The 25,572-nt window shown below is 37.2% G+C and overlaps 1 protein-coding gene across 30 annotated transcripts in view; it reads right to left on the bottom strand.

Moving 5' to 3' along the window:
- Positions 1 to 1,731: 1,731 nt before the first annotated feature.
- nrxn3a (neurexin 3a) overlaps positions 1,732 to 25,572 on the bottom strand; it is a 383,052-nt gene continuing 359,211 nt past the window's right edge. For 13 of the 30 annotated variants that reach the window (XM_067455711.1, XM_067455712.1, XM_067455705.1 and 10 more), the window contains 2 exons: positions 18,475 to 18,559; positions 1,732 to 4,109 (listed from right to left, as the gene is read on the bottom strand). In XM_067455711.1, the coding sequence (XP_067311812.1) occupies positions 3,178 to 4,109; positions 18,475 to 18,559 (1,017 nt within the window). In that variant the 3' untranslated portion in view covers positions 1,732 to 3,177. Of the gene's footprint in view, positions 4,110 to 6,278; positions 6,874 to 18,474; positions 18,560 to 25,572 lie in introns of all 30 variants that reach the window. The other 17 variants (XM_067455718.1, XM_067455720.1, XM_067455721.1 and 14 more) reach the window with 7 other exon arrangements.

Raw genomic sequence — 25,572 nt, 5'->3', positions numbered from 1 at the left:
GCAGCAGGAACACGAATAGTTGGTACCGATTTTTTTTTTCAGGAGCAGCTTATTAGCAAAACCTGCTTTATACTGACCCTCGTTTTTAAAAGCAGTCTGGAGAGAAATTATTTGCGCAAACAGAACAGGGAAATATTCTCTTCGGAAACAAAACTCAGCGACTGCGTCTTCAGCGGTTAGGCTTTAGGAACATCAAAATGACTGCTGTGTTCATTATTACACCCAAGAACAGAACACCACAATCGCTTAGACGCCATTCTTCTCCAGCGTATCAACAATGGCGACTATGATGATGACAGAGCTCGCTCAGGGCAGGTCCGTGTTGAAACTTTGCTTGTCAATCAACAATTGTGGGAGGGGCGTCTGACCGTGTGACGTCACATGGCCGAATGGCTTGATGTGAGAGGAAAAAACATATAAGGAGATAAAAAAATAAAATAAAAACCCTGGATGGATTATTATCATTAAAGGATGGTTGTGTACAGGCACTGCCAAAACACATTTCCTTACAATCAACATGTACAAGTGCATGTACCATTATATGACCCCTTTAAACACAAAAGAGACGTACTGGCTGTAAAAATTAAGATGACATTTTATGTTGACAATAAGGCAGGTGTCTTGCCGGTAAATATCTTTGGATCTTGACATATCATGTCAAAACATGAAACTGGAAATTGCCAAGTGTCACTGAAAATGAATGGCTTGTAGTCATGTTGTCGTTCCAAATGGCTCTCAGTGTGGATGGATCCAACAAAACGAAAACTCAATTGCGCGTTCTACGTTTTGATGTTACTGGCCTATTTAACAATTCTCAAAATCTAACATCTGAGTCTGTGCCATTGTTCCTGATAAGGATTTCAAATTTTGTACTTGTTCTCGAACAACAGGATTAAAAGACCTCCTAATGTTCTCCATAGTTAGATATACTTTAATTACCATATCTAATTAAACAATTAAATCCCAGCAGTTACGGTTTCTGATTTGTACCTATGTGCTCTCTTGGCAACCAAAAAAAAAATTATTGTCAGCTGTTTTGTGCTCAAAATCTCTGCTCTTGTTCTGTTAACAGGTGAGTTTTTTATAAATCTGTGTCTCTCAGGAAAATATGGTACAAGATCTGATGGATATTGATTCATTATTACTCTCTGACTGGCTACTGAAAGCCAATCATCTTTCAACTTCTGTATAACAAATGGCTACCTCACCTTTCATGCGCTAAAACACAGTGAAACATTTAATCCATTGAAAGCATCCGAAGAAAATACATATTTCAGATTCAAGTCTCTTCTTAACAGAACAGGAAATTAAAGTCCAGCGTGATGGATGCTAGAAAAACCCCACACATTCTGAACAGAGCTTAGATATGAGCACATTAAGACAACCCATATTTGATCAACCTCCATGGAATGTTTTATTATAGACCATCGCCAAATATTTTCTGAAGCGAAGCTACGTGACTATGTCATAAATGAAAATAATAAAAGCGCACGTGGGGTTGAACAGAAAATGAAGATTAAAAATAACATGGGCACATTTCACATCTTATTCATGGTACAGTGATAAACAAATATATAGATATATATATTTTTTTCTTTCTTTTCAAAAAAAAAATGGCAAAAATATACACGAATAAGAACAAAAATGGCAAAAAGTCCGTCGATGCGACAGGGCTTACTGCAGTCCAGGCCACTCGTATTAAGACATTAAGGTAAGAAACACAAGCGTAAATTATCTGAGCTGCATGTCCGTATCCATATTAGTCTGTCTTTATTACATATTTCTTTGATTCTTCTATAAATAAAACAACCGATAACAAGGAAACCTTGGTACAATTAAGAAGTGTGTCTTGTATTTCATTGACAGCTTCAAGTAGTCAAATATCCATGCTTAGACTTAGAAACATCTGCGAGAAAGATTAGACTTCTAATCTAACAATATTCTCTGCTTGTCCTTACAAAAACGTGTGTGTATTGTATATATTTTTTTCCTTCACATGAGTTTTCTGCATGAAACACACTGAATAAATCAATGATCTCTCTGTACAATAGAATTACTTAAAAAAAAATACAACTTAGGTTTGTATGTACATCATCTACCTACAAAGTACAACTGCTATCATGTAATAAAATATGTAAACAAATTTCTCGTTCGACACAGTCGACTGTGACAACAGATAGGATTTTTTTTTCACACTTTTCACATTAGATTTATTTTCGTATAGACATCCGTTAACAGTATCATAGCACTGTGCCAGTCTGCACCAGACAGCTGTATAAAAAAGAGACGAGAGCAAATGGACCAACATACATACGGTTGAAAAAGTTCCAATCTGCGACACGTTCCCTTGTCGTGTCGCTTTGAGGGACGAGAGGTCTATCTGATGATCGGATCGGCCCGGTGGGCGGACGTGTTTCGAAGCGAAGGATGGCATGGCATGCACTACAATCAGTCGCTTTACTGAGACAAGGAAACGTCACTGTCTTTCTGGTAACTCACACATTTGCAATATTACATTTGGTTGTACAGTTGAAATGATCATTTTCGGCTGGAAATCATAACAGTGCAGTGCTGTCAGAGCCTCGGTGACCAGTCTTGAACAGTTTTGTTTATTACATTGTGTTTTTCTTCTTTTTGCGGAGAGCAAAAAATGATAAGACACCACATGTAATGTATAAACAATACAAATTTCTCATATATATAGAATTTATATATATATATATATATATATTTATATATATATTTATTTATTTTGTTGGCAGGAGTCCTTTTTTTCAAGTGAACAACATTTTTTGGGTCCCACTGTCGTTACGGACGTCAGCACTACGTGTCTCTTACATGCTTGAAACTTTCTCCTCATTTTACAGTTACAAAAGAAAAGAAAAACGAGATTTACGCCAAGGTTCACATACCTCTAAAAGTCACTTAGGATTATGATGTAGCTGTGGAATATTCTACATTGATAACGTCTCCGACCAGATAGAGGAATAAGGTCACTAATGTTTGCTATTTTACCTTCGCGGTGTGCTTACGGTTGTAAGTGTGCTTTATGGTACAGTTCACATCAGAGTTCGCCTTCTTGGCACAGCGCCGGGGTTCGGCTCCTGTCGCCCTCTCTCGGCGCAGCGCCCAACAGGTCTGGCAAAGTTCTGGCAAAGCAACGGGCGACGCTTGGACTCACACGTAATACTCCTTGTCCTTGTTTTTCTGTTTCTTGTTGCCGCTTTTCGCGCTCTGCTGCTTGTCCTTCATGACTGCTCCATTGCTCTGCGCCGAGTTGGTTATGTAATTCCTGGTCTCGTCCACTTGGTAGGATCCCTCGTCCCTGTTTCTGTACTTATACATGGCGTACAGCAGTATTAGGATGCACAAAGCGGCAGCGGCAACTATCCCGACGACCATTCCGGTGGTGCTGCTAGATTCACGGACCACCTCGGAGGCCCCCGGAACCCGCCTGATGCCCGGCTCCGTGGGGATTGCTGTGGGTACATTACGGAACATGGGGGAGGTTATTAATGGGCTCTTCAGCTTTGTGTTGTCTACCTCATAGGAAGTGGGCAATGGAAGCAAGACTATGTCGGGCTGGGGCTTTAGCTCCCTGTGATTCATTTTGCCTGCGGGCAGTTTGGGTGGCGTGGACGTGGTTGTGGAGCGGCTCAGCTTGGGGGAAAAAGAAGCGGTAGTAGTCCTACCAGAATCGGAGACTTTGTTAGGTCTAAAGTCCTTGGATCCCCACTTAGGCGCGTGAGCTTTGTAGCCACCTTCAAAGGTCGACGATGACAAGGTCTTATCTGTTACCAAGGAGAAGGTGGTGTAAAAATCTTCATCATCAGTAGGGGGCAGGTTAGAGTCGTATGCTTCCCCAGAGCCATACCCAGATATCATCAAGCCATCATCATCATCATCATCATCATCACAATCATCGCTGCCTCGGTCCGACAAGCAAGGTACCCCCGCCTCAGTGGCCATGGACAGGGACTCTTTGGTGGTCTCAATAATGGTGAGGTGGGGGCGGAGGGTTGGGGGAAAGGGGATGGAGGGTGTACGAGTGGCTACAGAGGGGAGCTCTAAGGGATCCTTTATAAGTACTGGGAAAACTAATTCGCCTCCTACAATTGAACACAGACATGAGGCATGTTAGTCTCTAAAACGGGTAATCAAAAAAAAGCACTGGTAACAGATACAAGGCAGAAAAACAAAAAAAAAACAAAAAAAACAAACCAAAAGGCAACAGAGAAACAAAAAACACTAAAAAATTGGCATCAAAAGGACTTGACAGGTCTTTGTGGGTGAGCCGCTTTGTGAGGTATTTGAATTATCTGCTTTTAAAGGATAGTTCACCCAAAAATGAAAATTATCCCATAATTTACAGCCATCCCAGGTGTAGTTTAATTTCTTCTTTCAGCCATACACAACTGGAGTTATATTAAAAAAAATGTCCTGGCTCTTCCCGGCTTTCTAATAATTTCTGGCATCGAATAGCGCCCAAGTTCCGAAAAGCACATCCATCCATCATAAAAGTAATCCATACGACTCCAGTGGGCCTTCTGAAGTAGACAATGGGTTTTTAAAAGAAAACATATCCTTATTTAAAACTTTATAAACAATAATCGCTAGCTTTCAGTCTCAGCTGTACACACATTCATGAGAGTGCCGAATTCCGGTGGAAGTGTGACCTTTGACCCGGTGTATGACATAGGCAAAGATTAAGCTTACGTGAGAGTAGACACCTCCCACTTAACTCTCGTGAACGCGCGTGTGTACGGACATTGTCTGTCAGTGGTTATAGTTTATAAAGTTTTAAAAAATGAATATTTTTGCTTCAGAAGGCCCACTGGAGTCTTTTATGATGGATGGGTGCGCTTTTTGGAGCTTCAATACTTGCATCAATGCCATTAAAAGGCTGGGAAGAGCCAGGACATTTTTAATATAACTCCAATTGTGTTCGGCTGAAAGAAGAAAGCCATCTACACCTAGGATGGCTCGAGGGAAAGTACATGATCAGATAATTTTCATTTTTGGGTGAACTATTCTTTTTATACTTGAGAAAAAAATGAGTGCATGAAAAATTAACTACAGCCAATTTTAAATGTTCAGTTTTACAAAAACTGTGTTAAGAGTGTGTTAAGATTAGCTCATGCATGGCAAAGTGATCTAGAGGAATAAACTATGAATGAACTTTAGTCAGTTAATGTTAATTAATAAGTAAAAATATAAAATATTACTTTTGCTTTTTAAATAATTTTGGAATATTATTTTGCATAAGTAAAAACTAAACTATTTATACAAATATATGAATCTACAGCCTAAAAATGGTCTGAATACTTTGTAAAAAAGCTATAAGATGAAGTCTCACCATATGTTGGTTTTAAGATGTGAAACATGTCAACAACTTTCGTTTATTCTAGTAGAAAAGCTTATCTTGCTCTCTCTCTTTCTCTCTCTCTCTCTCTCTCTCTCTCTATATATATATATATATATATATATATATATATATATATATATATATATATATATATATATATATATATATATATATATATATATATATATATATACTATATGTGGGCTCCCCAGCAGTGCACTGACTCTTGCCTTTTGAATGGCTTCCGAAAGCCTTCCCAATGGCAGGTACAATCTCCTGATGCAATAACAGCTGAATGATCTCTGTCAATATGGTTCATTTGTGCATGAAACTAAATGATTAAATTAAGATTAAATGCTGCTCTGAGTGTGTTTATTGACGGAAATAAGATGCTTAGTTCCTCAAGTCTTCGTGTAACTGTAAAGATGATGAACTGATTCTACTAGAAGAAGAAAAAAACATTTCAGTGTGTCTGTCTGCCATGCAACCTAGGCAAAAAGTTCATGAACAGGGAAGGTTTGTTCATGCTTTCTAACTTCTAGATATTCAGGCTGTCATTACAACGGTAAAGATAGTTCTACCATCAGGTTTTCAGTACGAAATAAAGACTTGCAAAAAAATATGAAATAAAATTCAAAACAACTCAAAAAAAGAGGCAGAGCTCAATGATAACACAGGAAAGTTAAAAAAGTAAATTAAATGACAAATCCAAGAGCGTAAGTCAAATTAAAAAGCCAATACCATAAGTTATCAATAACTCTAGTCATAGCACACAGTACAGTACTGACAAACAGGCAATATAAACATCAACAGTATAATCTAGCAAAACGAGATCAGAACTTCTGATCTCATTGCGTTAAGTATTTAAACAAGCACATACGGCATAGACTGTATATTATAAACATCAACATACCATATTCTTTGTCAACTTACATCAACAAATTGCCCGCATGATTTTGGCATGAAGAAAAAAACGTACAAAAGAAAGTTGTGTAAGAATGTTCTTGGACAAGTTTTTTCTTTGTGAAAACAAAATAACTGTCATTGCGTTTCTGGTTAGATATATATTTTTGTTTCCCACATGAGAGAGTACAGGGAGGCAACAACACATACATCCACACCACATAACATGAAAAATAAACTTCACCATTATTCTCTTTTGTCGTTACTTTGATAAATAATCCAGTTTTCTTACAAAAAACTGTACATATTTGAGCCTTTGATTTATATAGCATTTTTTTTGTTGTTGTTAAATAAATATCTACATTCTAGTAATTAAACTTTTTGCTTAGATTGGTTTTAATCTTTAGGTTTGAGTGAATGGATGACTGTACATATTTTACCATAGCTAGAAGGGCGGGGGGAGGGGGGGAGGGGGTTGTGACAAGGGAATTGGACCTATGAACATACTACATAGGAGATGATAATGATGGGGGTGATTGTGTAAGTCAGTTGCCATGTCCATGTATAGGCAGTACGAAGCGGTCGGGCAGCATTAACGTTTTTGGCTGTAAGGAAGGGATGGGGATATACAAACAATGAGCATATACATGCCCATCTACGAAAAAGAACAAAACTCTAACACTGACAATCTGACAAACCCTAAACTGCAACTTCTTCGCCATGCAGTTTGGAAACATTCTTTAAACGTCAATTGTTCATCAAGATCAACTGTCAGAATTTGAAAAAAAAAACAAAAAAACAAGAAGTGTATCAAGATCTGGAACCTTTTCATTGACCATCACGTGCCTTTTTGATGATTGATTATTCATTTTGTTTGTATCAAATTGGGTATTTTTTTTTTTTTTTTTTTTTCATTTGAAGTATTGTGACATTGTTCTTGATGTGTTCTAGTAGTTTGACAATTGTTTCAATGATTTATCACTTCAAGCACATGGAATTTTCATTGAATTAGTTCCAAATCTAAAAAAAAAGAAGACCAAAAAATCAAAACACGTTATCAAATTAATGATAATTGTGATTTGATGCTCACATCTATTTCAAATTTCAACACTAATTTTGAACCCAAAAATTCAGCTATTCAAAAAATGGTAACCAACAAAAAGTGAAATTGATTTGAGTGCGTGTAAAACTAAAAAGACAAAATTCCCAGAGACGAAAGAACAAAGCAATTCTAATTTTCACACACTACAACCAGATGCACAAACTATAAAACAGACACAATCGAGAGGGGCAGTTTAACAGACAACTGCTTCCTCTGTCATGTGACCCAAAGACAAATATATCTGTCATTGTTAGTCTTAAACATGTAACAGGCGTGCAGTCTGGATGTATGTCAAAGAGAGAGGAAAATTGGCTGAAAATGGGTTAAGTTTTTTTTACTGCAAGATGTTGACGCATGCGTAAAGTAAGTTGCATTTAGGGAGAGTAGACGAACAACACAGCAAGCTGGGGGTCAAATCAGACATCAAAGGTTAAGCGAGGTCAAAGAAGCCTTTTAACCAGGGCCTGTAGGTCACAGATGTTTGTCTGTACGCTTTTGCTGGAACATTCATAGCAGATGCCTTGTCCTTTATACCAGTAAAGTCATTATAGCTCATAACAAAAGATCCATAACCATAGTTGGTACCCACAGACTTTGGTTCAAAAGCAGCAGAGTATTGATTGAGGAATTCCACAAGAGGGTTCAGAATAGATGACTTATATAGAAAAAAGAAATAAACTTTCTGAAAGCTTTAGGGCAAACATTAACGTATGAGCCATTAAATTTGTACATCAACTGATCATCTAAATCCCCCCCACTCACCCACCCCAAAAAAAAAAAAAAAAAAAAAAAAAAAAATGAAACCATACAATACCTATTATTGTGAAAGCACGATAAAAAAATCTTTCCCAGCACTATTTATAAATACTGTTAATTGTAAAACATTTTTTTTGATAGATTAACTATAAATATAATATTATATAATACTTGGATGAATGACTTTAACTATTGTAAGGGTCAAGAAAAATATATGTGTTACGTATGTTATCCACCATGGACCCACTTTATATTAGGTGGCCTTAACTATTATGTACTAACATTTTAATTAAAAATTGAATATGATGCACTTATTGTGTACATACATCCCTTTACATTGTACTTACATTTTTTAAATGACCTGCATGTAATTACGTCTGTAATTAATTCTGTAGCTACATTTATAGTTACACTGTTGACACTTCCATTACACCTAACCCTACCCTTAAAATGACCCATATCACCACACCTGTCCCTAACTCTACCCTTAAACTTACCCATCCCATCCCACCACACCTGTCCCTAACTTTACCCTTAAACTTACCCATCCCACCACACCTGTCCCTAACTTTACCCTTAAAATGACCCATATCACCACACCTGTTCCTAACTTTACCCTTAAACTTACCCATCCCATCCCACCACACCTGTCCCTAACTTTACCCTTAAACTTACCCATCCCACCACACCTGTCCCTAACTTTACCCTTAAACTTACCCATCCCACCACACCTGTCCCTAACTTTACCCTTAAACTTACCCATCCCACCACACCTGTCCCTAACTTTACCCTTAAACTTACCCAAGCCCACCACTGTCCCTAACTTTACCCTTAAACTTACCCATCCAACCACACCTGTCCCTAACTTTAGCCTTAAACTTACCCATCCCACCACACCTGTCCCTAACTTTACCCTTAAACTTACCCATCCCACCACACCTGTCCCTAACTTTACCCTTAAACTTACCCATCCCACCACACCTGTCCTTAACTTTACCCTTAAACTTACCCATCCCACCACACCTATCCCTAACTTTACCCTTAAACTTACCCATCTCACCACACCTGTCTCTAACTTTACCCTTAAACTTACCCATCCCACCACACCTATCCCTAACTTTACCCTTAAACTTACCCAATCCCACCACTGTCCCTAACTTTACCCTTAAACTTACCCATCTCACCACACCTGTCTCTAACTTTACCCTTAAACTTACCCATCCCACCACACCTATCCCTAACTTTACCCTTAAACTTACCCAATCCCACCACTGTCCCTAACTTTACCCTTAAACTTATCCATCCCACCACACCTGTCCCTAACTTTACCCTTAAACTTTCCCATCCCACCACACCTGTCCCTAACTTTACTCTTAAACTTACCCATCCCACCACACCTGTCCCTAACTGTACCCTTAAACTTACCCAACCCACCACACCTGTCCCTAACTTTACCCTTAAACTTACCCATCCCACCACACCTGTCCCTAACTTTACCCTTAAACGTACCCATCCCACCACACCTGTCCCTAACTTTACTCTTAAACTTACCCATCCCACCACACCTGTCCCTAACTTTACCCTTAAACGTACCCATCCCACCACACCTGTCCCTAACTTTACTCTTAAACATACCCATCCCACCACACCTGTCCCTAACTTTACCTTTAAACTTACCCATCCCACATCACCTGTCCCTAACTTTACCCTTAAACTTACCCATCCCACCACACCTGTCCCTAACTTTACTCTTAAACTTACCCATCCCACCACAACTATCCCTACCTTTACTCTTAATCTTATCCATCCCACCACACCTGTCCCTAACTTTACCCTTAAACTTACCCATCCCATCACACCTGTCCCTAACTTTACCCTTAAACTTACCCATCCAACCACACCTGTCCCTAACTTTACCCTTAAACTTACCCATCCCACCACACCTGTCCCTAACTTTACTCTTAAACTTACCCATCCCACCACAACTATCCCTACCTTTACTCTTAATCTTATCCATACCACCACACCTGTCCCTAACTTTACCCTTAAACTTACCCATCCCACCACACCTGTCCCTAACTTTACCCTTAAACTTACCCATCCCACCACACCTATCCCTAACTTTACCCTTAAACTTACCCATCCCACCACACCTATCCCTAACTTTACCCTTAAACTTACCCAATCCCACCACTGTCCCTAACTTTAGCCTTAAACTTACCCATCCCACCACACTTGTCCCTAACTTTACCCTTAAACTTACCCATCCCACCACACCTTTCCCTAACTTTACCCTTAAACTTACCCATCCCACCACACCTGTCCCTAACTTTACCCTTAAACGTACCCATCCCACCACACCTGTCCCTAACTTTACCCTTAAACTTACCCATCCCACCACACCTGTCCCTAACTTTACCCTTAAACGTACCCATCCCACCACACCTGTCCCTAACTTTACCCTTAAACGTACCCATCCAACCACACCTGTCCCTAACTTTACCTTTAAACTTACCCATCCCACCACACCTGTCCCTAACTTTACCCTTAAACTTACCCATCCCACCACACCTGTCCCTAACTTTACCCTTAAACTTACCCATCCAACCACACCTGTCCCTAACTTTACCCTTAAACTTACCCATCCCATCACACCTGTCCCTAACTTTACCCTTAAACTTACCCATCCCACCACACCTGTCCCTAACTTTACCCTTAAACTTACCCATCCCACCACACCTGTCCCTAACTTTACTCTTAAACTTACCCATCCCACCACACCTGTCCCTAACTTTACCCTTAAACTTACCCATCCCACCACACCTGTCCCTAACTTTACCCTTAAACTTACCCAAGCCCACCACTGTCCCTAACTTTACTCTTAAACTTACCCATCCCACCACACCTGTCCCTAACTTTAGCCTTAAACTTACCCATCCCACCACACCTGTCCCTAACTTTACTCTTAAACTTACCCATCCCACCACACCTGTCCCTAACTTTACTCTTAAACTTACCCATCCCACCACACCTGTCCCTAACTTTACTCTTAAACTTACCCATCCCACCACAACTATCCCTACCTTTACTCTTAATCTTATCCATACCACCACACCTGTCCCTAACTTTACCCGTATCCCATCTCAATATCAGCAGATGTGTTTTGCAATACTATATGAACAAAATAAGTACATTGTACTTATATTTTTTTGCAAGTACATAGTAGTTAATGCCACCCTAATATCCAGTGTGCTGCATTATAGGGATTTACTGAAGAAGAATTTCTGTTCAATATTAAGCAGTATTACTCTAAACAGGGCTTTCCACACTTGAAATAGTTTACCTGCACATTCCTAAACCCCGGGTTAAAGTCCTCATTTGAATATTTGCTGTGTCAGTGTTACTTACTGGACAAACGTTACTGACTGTTTACATAAAGGCTCTAGCATTGCGCTTCCTCATATTACACTGCTCACTGTAACATCACGTTTACATAGACTGTTTACATTGACCTACATCGTGCAGTGTTTACGTGACTGCCTGAAGCGTGCGAATATAAGACACAGTCTGTTGCTAAGCATCTAGTTGTAACATTCTTACACTGCTTTGTTTTACAAGTTTTGAAGGGTTTCATAACTCTGGGTAAAAAGCGGAGCTAACTCCACATCTAAATTACAAGAGTAAAACGTTTCTTTATCCAGGGTTAAAGGCGGTGTTTAGAATGGTGATAACCTGGGGCTAAGCGCAGTGTGAAAAACCCTAATGAAATCACACTGCAATGTGACTATGACTGGAACTAATTTTAGTTCATCACTAGACTTTTAGAATGAACCTACTTGTTTCAACATATTACAACACGCATACACGCACACGCACACGCACGCACGCACGCACGCACGCACGCACGCACGCACACACGCACACACACACACACATACAACTATATTAAAAATACATTTATGCATGTATACTTTGGTAAAGGTTTTTTGGAGTTTTTTTATAACTAACTGGCGGTACCTGACAAGAGTGTACAAGTAATCTGTGGGTGCAATATAAGAATGCAAACACTGTAACAAGCCAAGTATTTGCAAAGTGAGACTATTCAAAACTCTTCACACACAAGAGGTATATCTCAATGGCGGGTGTCTAGTGTGTTCTTATCTCTGGGTGCACTATGGATAGGTAATTAAACAGGAGCTCCAATTCTGAATAGCCACCTGCAGGCCTGTGATAAAAGCAACTCCCCCTCTCTTGGCACAGAATAAGGCCAAGCAATACTGGCTCTCTAATCTGGACCATTCTTCTCTTTGTTCTAACATTTCAGTTTTTTTTTCCTTCCATTTGCTTTTTATTCATTTCCTGCATTCCAATGGCATCTAATTGTCTAAAGACGCCCAACTCTGTCTAATCAGCATGACAAAACAAGCTACACTTATTTGTAAAAAGTAGATATCTGCTGGAATCAGGTGAATAACAAAAATCCAGCTCATTACATATGCATCTTTTGGGAATTTCTCAGTATTGTGACTGTGAAATCATGAGTGCAGCATATATTGCCATCTGGTGTTCAAAATAAGGAAGATAAATGACTCTTTTACACTTTTTTACAGTTTATACACAGATTTAAAACAGCTCAAACATGCATTTTATTCTGTGACTATAGGCTTAAAGGGTTAGTTCACCCAAAAATGAAAATTAGCCCATGATATACTCACCCTCAAGCCATCCTAGGTGTATATAACATTCTTCTTTCAGACCAATACAATCAGATTTATATTTAAAAAAAATAGTAAGTCCTGAGTAATCCATGCATTATAATGGCAGCCTAAAATTAGAAGCCCAAAAAAGCTTTCATCTACATTACTTGACATGATGTGTCGCACCAGTTACGCTTTTTTTCTGCAAGTTGAATACAGAAAACAGCCTGGAGAAGCTAAACATTTTATTTCACGTGTTAAATATGGATATTTTCCTTACACAAATGTATTGATTTGCTTCAGAAGGCCTTTATTAACCACCGAGAGCCCCAGAGGATTACTTTTATGATGGATGGATGCACTTTTTTGAGCTGCCATTCACTGCCATTATAAAGCCAGGAAATTTTAAATACAACACTGATTGTATTAGTCTGAAAGAAGTGTCAGGTGTCATATGCACCTAGGATGGCTTAAGGGTGAGTAAATCATAGGGTAATTTAAATTTTTGGGGTGAACCATCTCTTTAAGTCTTGTCTGTGAACAATGTTTCAAATTTTGATCTGTGAATTACAGAAAAACTTAGTACTGCTCAAAAATATAGTAAGAACAATACTATTGTGAAATATTATTACAATTTAAAAGAACATAAGTTCTTAAAAGTTTCATATTTGAATATATCTTTTAAATAATATTTATTCCTGTGGATACATTTTCAGCAGCCATAACTGCAGGTTCACATAATCTAAGTGTCACATGATCCTTCAGAATAATCATATGCTGATTCAAGAAACATTTCTTATCATCAATGTTGAAAACTGTTTTGCAGCTTAATATTGGAAACCATAATACAGTATATGTATTTTTAGGATTCTTTGATTAATAGAAAATTCATCAGCATTTATCTGAAATAGAAATCATTATGAATGTAACCTTGAAAATGTCTTCACTTTTGTTTAATTTAATGTGTTAATTATATGATTAGTTTCTTTTAAAAAACGGACCCCAATCTTTTGTACAGTATAGTTATGCAATATTTTGGATAACACCATAATTGTTTCAATATAGTAATCATATTAGTCAGTGTTTTTCAGTGCAATATCACAATCAAGTTAACAGGTATGCATTTAATGAAGTTAACCAGTTAACTGGGATTCAGGAGCGGGGCCAATCACCTGACTTATCAAAACCTTCTTCTATCAGGTCTTCTTTCCTTACAGTACTTTTAGTCTCGTTCTCTCAAACCCTCCCTTTCCCTTCCCCTCTCTCATCCATTCAAACATCTTTACCATCCCCTGTTCTCTTCCCTTCCAGGTTTTATCGGGGAGTAATCACTCTGCCTACATGAGATGATGCCCCCATTCTGAGTCTACCAGCCGTCAACACCTGATGCCCAGATCAGCCTGAATAAAATCCCCATCTCTCTTCCCTTTCATCCTCTCCCTATTCATCCCTACAACTTCTTCAAAAAATAATTCTCCAACATTCATGATTTCGGCGTGGTCCTTGCTCGTGAACTGTTTAAAAAAAAGGGTCAATTTAGGAAGAAATATTGAAGGTGTTTCTTCACCAAGTTTCCCTCTAAAAAAATTAAATCGGACTATTAAATTAAGTTAAAAAAGCAGAATGAGAATTTTTTTTTATTTCCTCCTGTTAGGTATCCTGTTAATTTTCTTGGCAATAATCAAAACAATAATTAATAAAGTGCTTGAGCTTGGCCAAAGCATATTTCTGATCTTTTTCTTAAATTAAAGCTACACTGTGTGATATTTTCCCCCATCTAGCGGTGTAAAGGTATATGACCATCCAGTGAATAATAGTTTCTGTTCCTCTCAGTTCTGATTTCATTTGAACTCCTACGGTGGCCGATTTAGTCCAAGATAAACATAGCAATCCCCCTCTTCACATTCAACACAGTGCCATCGAGTGTTAAAACGCGAAAGGCGAAGCTTGAATTTAAGGGTATGTCTCTCTTTGGCTAATGTACTTTCAAGATGGAGGGGCAACATGGTGACCGGCATTCGAACCCCTCACCCGTATGTATTTTCAATGGCATTATAAACTTACAAGAATACTTTATTACTTGAAAGAAGTAAATACATTAATGAGCACATATATTTTTGAAAGAACTAAGTGTTTTTAGCTAAGAATAAACTAAAAACGTTACACAGTGTAGCTTTAAAGAGCTCAAAAGGTACTGCATTACAGGAATGACCCATTACATTCTTCATTGTTTCTTATCTGGTGCCAAGCTGATGGGTTTAATGACAGAAACATGTTTAAAAAAAAAAAAATTATATCATGTCTTTGTTTTGAAGACACAAACCAATAGCAATTGATGCACAGCAAAACTGGATCTTCTTAATTCCTGAGACAAAGATAAGCCTGAACAAATCACACTGCTCAAGAGATGAAGGACTGATTAGTATTGCACTAAATGCTAACAAGAATCTGTAAGGCAACTTTATTGTGAATATATTGCAATGACCCTTCCTGCAAATACAAACTGTACCATAAACCATAAGAGTGAGAGATGCTTCCGTCACACAGATAATTGAGTCTCCTGAGGCTTCTTGCCCTCAGTTTTAAATTCACTTCACCTTTTGTCTTGTACTGTATTACAGTTAAACAAAAAATGAGCCCCATTTAACAGTTTTTCAGAATAAACAAAAGGTGTATGTTTTATTTAAAACTTTCTAAAAGTATATCCAAACAACTTTACATAAAAGAAAGACTCTTTTTTTGGTTCGCATGCAAACTTGAACTTTAAGATAATGAGATTTGTGAGCAGAGGAATAATCGGAGAATAAAACAGAAGGATTTTTTTTCTATCGAATATCATTAATCAGTAGAGGCCCTCCTATGGAATTCCAGATAGGGGATAAAGGGAAAAACCCAACAGTTTTTACAAACAGAGAACAGAATCACGTGACAACACGTCAAGACACAGACAAGTTGATAGACAGGAACACAATTTGGTACAGGAAATGCAGCGGAAATCTTTGCAACCATAAGCTTGAGGTATGATGCTTTGTTGAAACTGGCTCATACATACAGTACAGCACTCATGTTAGTCTGATGGTGAGGATATGCATGGAGATCAAAGAATGGCGCCATGCACTGAATAATGAAAGAATAGTCTGCTAAATGGCTCTGACTGGCAGCTACAGTACCATACGACATGCCACAAATGACTGCTTGAGAAAGCGTGACATTGAGAAGCGCACGTTTTGTGGCAATAAAACTCTTTCTATGCCATCTGCATTAAAAAAAAAAACGACTTCATATGCAGACCGGCTCAGTCAGCTAAGGAGAAAGAGAAATGGTTCAAGGATGTTGGCCATTCTTAAAACACAACTTTCTTAACACTTGAGCTAAAAAAAAAAAAACTCTCTTGATGGCAAGAAAAGATTTTGTTGCCTGTTATTTGCTTTGTTAATTGAAATGGCAATGTTCAAGGTCAAGCCCAGATGGTATAGATGCTCGAGAAAAAATGGAGGAAAAATCGATTTCAACACCAAAATATCATGCGGAACAAGATGAGGCGAGATGACAGGAATGCTGATTTTGGATAGCTGGGAAATAGATGAGGACTTCACCAAAAGTAACATCAACCACGAACAAGCTCATGAAGTTAAGAGGGCAAAACAAGGGGAAGTACCCCACGCATGCTGTACAGAATACTCTCCGAATATGAAGACGCACCCCTGCAGCGGTAATGTCTCATGCAGCTTCACATCAACTGATGTAGAGGTTAGAATGGCATGAATTTCTGTGTAAACGTGACTGGATGATTGGGACCCTGCCAATAGCTTTCTTTATGAGTACATAAAGATTCCAGAAAGATGGATATTGTTCTCAAACCGCTAAACTGATGAATGTCATTTGGAAGAAATTGGCATTGACATTTGAGAGAATTGCAGAGGCTATGAACAGGTTCAAGTGGATAAAGCAGATAGCCTGTCACGTCTGCATGAAAACGTAAATGTATACAATTTCATCCAATGGGGCACAATGCACATGTTACACATTTCTGTGATGAAAGATAGTGTGCTCATTACAGGCCAATAGATAAAACTAACAGGCCATGAAATGGCTTTGGCCTCTGGAAATGATTTGATCACACATCGTCCTTCTTGTTATGTGCTGGTTCACTTTTCAAACATGGAAAATGTATAATTGGGTGTTTGTTCAACTAGGAGAATTTCTGGCTTTGAGAACTTAGAAAATAATTTCTCTTGAAACACACATTTTTTAATGCTTTCGCTTGTTTATTTGAAGTCATTTGTACATAAGTTATATTTATGTAACGCATTCAAAAAAAATTTGGTAAAATTTTAAAATTCCTATTAATATAGTTGTGTAGATTATTTGTCAATTATTTTAATGTATTTTATACTCATGATTATCTAGCTTTGATCATCAATTTTCAATTCATATTAATATATATTTTTTAAAGTAACTATATTTTTAAGACTGAAAGTGTTGGACAAGCTTAAAATCTAGTGTAAAAGTATACCAATAAATTATAAAAGACATGATAAATAATGAAGAATGTTTTACTGTGACCTTCATATCCCAGAAAAAAAGCTTAAATCTGTTCTTTGAATAAAAATCAACCCCTAGGATACAAAAGCGGCCGAAGTTGAAGAAACACCCAATTATTGTAAGTGGCGGGGGTTTACTCAAATTATAATAAGATTCATTTGACCTCTCTGACTGAAATTATGATTTGCAAAGGAATAAAATTTCAGTTATCTTTAACAGCAATCAACAAATTTGCATTTTTCACATAAGACATGACAGACTATTTTCTCAAAACTACAAATATGTTTTTTTTTTTTTTTTAAGCCAATACACAACTTCTCTCAAATCTCTCTCTTTCTGACTATCTCTTTTTTTCTAATCACTGAATTGTATTTTTCATATTTGGGTTGGAAAATATTAGCAGAACAACTTGTTCACACTGAGGCAAAATGATATAGTTAAAAATAAGCATAAGGACACAAAACAAAAAATTGTACACAGAAATTCGATGATATCTGTTCTCTATTACAACAACTTAATTTAGATCAAGCCTCTTGAAATGAGGAAAGGAAAGGAATTGAAAAGACTGATTCAACAGCAATTATTCTGATAGATATCACTCTACTATAAGGCTGAAAGCAAAGTTCAAGAGAAATCTCAAAATGTATCATGTGCCAAAATGCAGTCCACTATCACATGGCAGAAAAACCTCAGTATGATACATTTTGAAGCATCAATGCAGAGAACATGTCACTTTTCTGTACTAATTTTGTACATATGCTCTTATAATAGGCACTGGGGACAAAATTAGTAATTAGTGTGACCATGTTAACCACTTCGGAAAACCCCATGGCCAAGTGTAGCTCGTAAGAAAAGATTGGGTGAATGAATTGACATTAGCTCTGATTCAAGGCTACTGAATGGACTAAGCATTAGAAATGCATGTTATGTTTATATTATTTCTCAAGATATCCTACTATATGATTGTCTCTGTATTGGTGTATATGGGTTGGATTGGACAGGAAGTTACACTTTTTCTATCCATGGGGGGAGGCGATGCTTTGAGGATCTGATCCTCAGTTGCAAATGAAAGGCCACCACATAGAGGCAAGCAAAATTCAACTGACCTAGCCCACCTGGATTTCCTTCGCATTCAACAAAGTCCTCATCGTCGCTGGAGCATTCGGCCGAAGAGCCCATGTCATCCGTGGTCTAGAATATGGTGAAACACACAAACAGGAGAATAGACAAACAAAAGAGAACATTTCAGGTCATTAGATTGTGCCACCGTAATGTAAAAGAGCCTTTTCGGATAACTTTAAAGAAGCCGCTTGACCAAAAACATCCAAGAAGGCATTAAAACAAGAACAAACTATTTAAATAGTAGAGAAACAGCATTTGGACTCTTTCGTACCTGATGAAGACTGGAAGCATCTATTAAAATTGAGTTTGAAAAATATATTCATAAAAAATGTAAACATTAATATTTTTTATTTTTAATGTTTTTACAAGTTAAGTTATCAAGTGCATTTATTTGATTAAAAATACAGAAAAATATTGTGATGTATTATTACAGTTGTAAATAATGTATGTATGTATATATATATATATATATATATATATATATATATATATATATATATATATATATGATACTTTGATCAATGCAAAGTTAAAAAAAGAAAAATATTTATTTAAAATTTTACGTAGATTTAGATAAAACCATTTAATTAAAATAAAAATTATTTTGTAAAAATATACTCTACCGTTCAAAGTATATACAGTGCCATCAAAAAAATATTTTAGCTGTTTGCTCAGTTTATTTAAATAAAATATGCTGAAACAAATCTTTAGTTTTTTACTTAATTGCCATTTTACTCAATTTTATTACATTAAATGAAATAAAATTAGTGAAATGTTAAGTTAAACTAAACCATTTGTGTTGGGACTACATGAATCATTTATGTTGCGCTGACTGAACTGGGCAGTGCATTTCTAGTTCCCAGAATGCTTTGCATAGGGATAGATAAGGAGAGTAAATGTTGAAATGAAGTGCTGTTTAGTATGTTTTTTAGTTAAGGGAAAAACTTGTTATAAAGTTGTTATATTTGACAGTTATATTTGACATTTAAAAGTTGTGTTATGTTGTGTGGATTTTTGAGGTTACCGTTATTGTGAAGTGTAGACCTTGTGGTTAGGCAGTGCTGTTCTCAATGAGCTGTGACTGTTCTAAACCCAGTGATGAGACATGCTTTACTTGATCATTACTTGCATGCTACAAATGTTACAATTAGCATGCTGTGAAGAGTTATGTTGACTTTTAGTTTTTATAGAAATAAATACATTTTACACAGTTCCCACAGTCTAAATATGGTCATTATTATATCCCTCTGTCTAGTTGGAATGACATTTTTTAGTAGTCTTAACTAAATAAATTTAAGATTACAACAAATAATTTCAAACCAATTAGATTTTGCTGGAAAAACGTAATTCAATTTGGGGAAAGTTTTCCTTAATTCACTTAAGTTCATTCAACAGATTATTGTTTTTGTTTTGTTAAGAACTTAATACTTTTATTCAGCAAGGATGTATAAAATTGATAGAAAATGTTAGTAAAGATTTATATTGTTAGAAAAGATTCATATTTGGAACACATGCTGTACTTTTTTAAACATTTTATTCATTGTTAAATGCTGAAAAAAGTATCACATTATTATTCAAATGTTTCCAAACTTGTGACTGGTACTGTATGTAGGCTATTTAGAACAATACAAGGGTGAAATAATAACAGGATTTTCATTTTTGTGATAACTATTCCTTTAAATGGAACTAAGAGTATCACAGTCTTATTAACAGACGAAAGCATAATCAAATTATCCACAATATTTAATAACTGAATATGCAAAGTCTAAGATTTAGGGAATTTTATAAACGACATAACGTTGAGGAGCTCTGCAGGGAACAGATTCCACGTAAGCCTGCTTATAAGTCAGTGTCATTATTCCACCGTCAATAAACATTAATTCACTGGTGACAGACATTGAATGAGTTTGCTGAGCTCATCTTGGGTGTTAATTTCAAACTTTTATTTTGAAAAACTGCTCACGTCAAACATTTATACGAGTCACCTCCATCTCGCCCTTTCGAGAGTCCGCATGGATTTCCCATCACTGTATATCACTGCCGTTGAGAGGAGAGGACCAAACACACAGCGGCACTCTGAGATTATCTGTGTGTCTCCAATGTCTCTGGCTCTGATTTATCCCCAGCGCTCTCCCTTACTCATGCCAACCGCCGCGGTGAGCTCGTTTTTCACACCCTCTGCTTGGCATGTCTTTATTAGGAGCAGATTAGAATGTGGGGAAAAATAAGTACTGTCGTAGACCAGGTTTATGAAATTTTAAATAACACAGGGAGCAATGGAAAGCGCTCTCCTACGTGAAAGTGCAGGGTCATAAATATGATTCGGTTTGACGGAATAATAAAATGTTTTCCCTCTATTATTCTTAGTGGACTTGAGCAAAGATTTGAGCAGCTTTTGGTATGAAAATGGTGCAAAAATACATTTGAATGCACATTAGGCCGAGCAGAGGTGCCGCTTCACATTGGCGGGGTGTGGAATATCGCTCTATGTGAATATGAAATTATTCATTGAATTTATATTTAGTGTGGCAAACAACTCATCTCGGCGGCTGAAAGGGGAGGAGGATATCACAGATGCAGAAAGCAATGAGGATCGTAATTGACTGATTGCGGAGAAAATGTGAAATTATCTCAGGTTTCCCCCTTGAATGACAGCAAAAAACAGCATTTAATCTCATAAACCGCTCCGAATCGAGTCCACGGTTGATATTCTGTATAAAAAAATCGTTACTGACACAATGGCCGTCTTGAATATGTATGTCTGTGAATACACGCACGTCTAAAGCTTTTTGCAGACTAATGCACAGGTATGTACAGATCCCGGAATCAGTTAGAAGCATTGAATATCTCAGAAGCCGTTAATCATATCCTCTTTCACAATAATACTAGCTCAGCGTTGATAAAGGCCAGGAATGCAGTGGAGATCTGCTGCATTATGCCATTTTATACTCATATACCGATACTTTTGTTGGGAATGAGAAAATGGCCTAATCCACATATTAACAATGTGAGAATATGTTTCCATGGCATATAAGCCTTTAACGTTCATCTGTGCTGAATAGTCTAATCTTTTCCCCGCCCAGCCTGACAGTGACGGAAGCGTAATATTGAACTCCTGAAAGATTAGCTTGTTTCTTCACTCTTCTCAAAGCTGAGAGTGTAATACTTCATGCTGTCCGACAGATAAGCAAATCCGGATAAATCCGTTCAATTTATTTCCAGTCTTAAGGAAATTACACATTATTTAAAGAACAATGCATTTTGGTCATAACAACAATAAATTAAAAGAAATTATTATTTTTTTAAAAACAGAATTCAATAAAGTCTGATAGACCTGTCATGCAGACCTGTCATGCAGAAATGTGGCCGTAAGCCACGATTATTACTTCAGCAACCAAACCTCGGCATCTATATAGAATAGACATTTAAATGGTTCTTAACTGGTGGTGTAAAATGCCCAGAAAATCTGATAATTTTCCTATAATTCATAACGTTTTGTGCACTGAAATATTAACTTCTGAAAGTAAAGAGACATTTAGAAACCAAATGTGTCAATATTGTCAGAAATATGGTTCATGCGATTGTTAATTATTTAATAATTTTTATTTTGGTTAATTGTGTACAATAAATAACTCTGGATAACCACTGATTTAGTAGAGACAACATTCATTTGAGTAATGAAATTGAGGCTGTGATCGAGGGACAGAATTGAACTTAAGCATTTTATATTGCTGCGTACCTCAAAATAAGTTTCAGATGGAACGATGGAACGATGAACTTCCGTGTATGAAAAAGTACGACTGTATGAACTGTACCGTATACCTCCATCTCTCACAGCTTCACTTCTGTTCATGTCAGATTAAATATGGTGTCTGCTCTGGCTAGAGTCTATGGCTTTCTTGAACTTCGTATTGAATAATAGCTGACTACACAGCTGTAGAGGATGAGGACTACATAGCTTTAGATGACAGGGCCCCTTGGACCTGTTATTCGTCTGGCCTGGTGAAAATGAGCAGCTCTGCTGTGTATTGAGTTTTAGTGAGCTGTCTGCTGGCCTGCTGAGGCAAAGAGTGATATCTGATTATTCTACCTTGACAAGGTAAAGGTCATTATGGACAGGCTTGTATTTTCACCCTTGAGCTTTAATAATAGTCTGTAAATTCACAGAAATCAGAATGAACTGACTGCAGCTAAGAGAAAATCAAAAAACAGAACAGAGATCTCTGTATTTAAACATTAAGGAAAGAATAGCTGGAAGCATAGAGTGGGATTGGAAATCAAATGTACCTTAAATATTAAAATATTTAAAGGTTTATATTTTATGAGTGAGCAAATCTCATTGTCAATATTTGGGCACTGTGCAAACGTTTAACTCAATTTGTAGTCAATTTAAGTTAAATTAGAACAATATAAATACAAGTAAGTGTAAATCAAAAGCATTTTCACTAATTGTCTTATGTTTTCATTTTTGGTCCCCACTGCATAGATACGTAGTGGTTTTAACATGTAGCGAGAGAGAGAGAGAGAGAGAGAGAGAGAGAGAGAGAGAGAGAGAGAGAGAGAGAGAGAGAGAGAGAGAGAGAGAGAGAGAGAGAGAGAGAGAGAGAGAGAGAGAGAGAGAGAGAGAGAGAGAGAGAGAGAGAGAGAGAGAGAGAGAGAGGCCCTCTCTTATAGCTCTGCGCTCCTGATCCTTTGATTGTTGTGGACAGCACCCCCTCTGAGATAAACACATTGTGACTCTTATCAAAGACCGGATTGCATCAAATCCAGCTAGTCTGCAGGAATAAAAAAATCCCTGGATTTGCTATTTCATTCAGAGTAAAGTGATGTTAAAAGCTGTTCTGACAGTAAGTGGCCTGAACAATTAAGAGGACAGGAATGGGGATAACATAAGTGTAGAGCCACTCTGTTTCTGAATTACAGTTCTCTAATACTGACCAAATCACTTTTGGAACGACATATAAAGCGACTTAAATCATAATGTAACATCTTAAAATAAACCATTTTGTGGTCCTTATACAATATAATAATTGCCTGGCTATCACCAGACCAAGCTCAATTTAAAACTGAACATTGGTCTGGGGAGTCTACTATGTAATTTCTACTGCAAAAGAGGTGTGATCAACGGGCATTATTCAAATCACTCTGTACGCAATGGATAGGCCTTTAACCAATCAGACCACAAGAGGCGTGATCAACAGGCAACGACCCATCGGTTCTTTATCCGTCATCGTGTTAACAGTAGAATTTAGTACAATGATTCTTTGGTATTTAAAAATATAAATTGTCTGCATAAATCGCACAAGCATAAAAAAAATTCTAGGTGCTAAGTTCAAAATGGTTTTCCCAATGGGGCTAAAATTAATTCCATAATTTTTAACACAAATTATAGAAGTTAATTTTTTGAGCTAAATAGAAATATAAAAAACACAACTTTAAGCACATACCAAAAAAAAAAAAAAAAAAAAAAAAAAAACTATATATATACTATTAAACTAAAATTAAAATGAACACTAAAAATATAAAAATAAAAGCTAAGGAAAATATGAATACATCCTATAATATTATATGCATAATACTAAACTAACACTAATCCAATTAGAAATATTTTGGCAAATTAATTTCTTAAATTCTTAAAAATCAGTTATTAAATTAAAGCGTAACAATAAAAAATAATTAAAATGTACAATTTAAAAGAAACATCCAGCATTCTGTCAGGCCACGTTAGTCAATCTGGCATCAGCTGATCACGTCTACCTATAGGGATACGACATCTATCACAGCATATACGTATATGAGCTCTTTCAGTATTATTAGCAGCTATCGCGTTTCTCCAGAGCTAATTATCCTTTTTCATGTCCCTGTCCTCCTCTTGTCCAGTCAGGATTTGGTATTCCAATTCCCCTTCCTCAATTATTTTGTACATTTAATATCAACAATAACGATATCTGATATATATTATGTTGGTTCTGTTCTGTTATTGCTGCTCTCCCTGCTCTTATCCATGCTAGCCGGCACGGACGCACGCGCATGGAGTTATTGTCCAGAACCATACTGCCAATCCAAACTATATGCTAACAGTCTATCAATCATATTTGACGATCTTAACAGGCAGAAAATTCCCTTTAATTAAAAAATCACCCAGCAAAATAAAAATCACTGTTCTGGCATATGTGGCATGGCTTTGGCAAACTCCAGGCCGCTTCCTACACAGTGCCCAGCAGTCTGATTGCATTCTTTGCCTACTTATGGCAGAATACCCTTGCAGCTGCAGGGCGAGATGGTATTTTGGGCCTGTGACATTGTGGATGTTGGTTAGCATTCAACTCTTTGCCTCGAGGCCTGCTCTGCCTATGCAAATCTGCTTAATCAATGCAGGATATTTACCACGGCTCTGCTCAAAGATAACTGACAGCCCGGGTGAGCCATTCCAGTGTCCTGCTGGGTGCAGAAAGCAGGAGGGAACTACACAGCAAAAGAGGCCAGCATCTCAATTCAGGCAAATTTGGTTATTCTGGAAACCCTGAGGATGTTTATGAAAATGCAAGATATGGTCTTGCACATATGGAAATGTGATTACACGGGGTCTACTCAAAGCCTTCGAATATCAAAAATGCTCTGCATCAAAGGACAAACAGGGCGTGAACGGATGGGGAATCATTTAAAACGATGTCTATCAGTGCACAAAAGTTCTGTTCATGTGCATGCAAGATTTCATTTGAGGTGAATGATGTCCTTGAAAAATGTGGCTTAGGCGCTCTACACATATTTACTATAAATAGGTGGAGCTATTGACAGACGTGTTGGGTGAAGACTTGATAGGAAGAGCTGATATCACATTATGTGGCTGTAAAGGCAAATTCAGCCGTGTGGAAGAATAAATGGATTCAATAGTCACCGCTGACAGTAAGGGCACTAAAATTGGCACAGAACCATTTTTTCTCGCCATTCTTATCTCAAGAATGTGATCAATTAAATCTAAAACAACATTTTGAATTCAACAAAGAATTCCATACATTTTGACTCAAACAATATTGTTTTAAACATAAAATGGCACTAGCAGAAAAGACAAAAAAACTCTG

This window comes from Pseudorasbora parva, chromosome 10, assembly GCF_024679245.1.
Source record: "Pseudorasbora parva isolate DD20220531a chromosome 10, ASM2467924v1, whole genome shotgun sequence".
Lineage (NCBI taxonomy): Eukaryota > Metazoa > Chordata > Actinopteri > Cypriniformes > Gobionidae > Pseudorasbora > Pseudorasbora parva.
The sequence above is the reverse complement of the archived record's forward strand: the minus strand, read 5'-3'. Positions and strand labels throughout refer to the sequence as shown.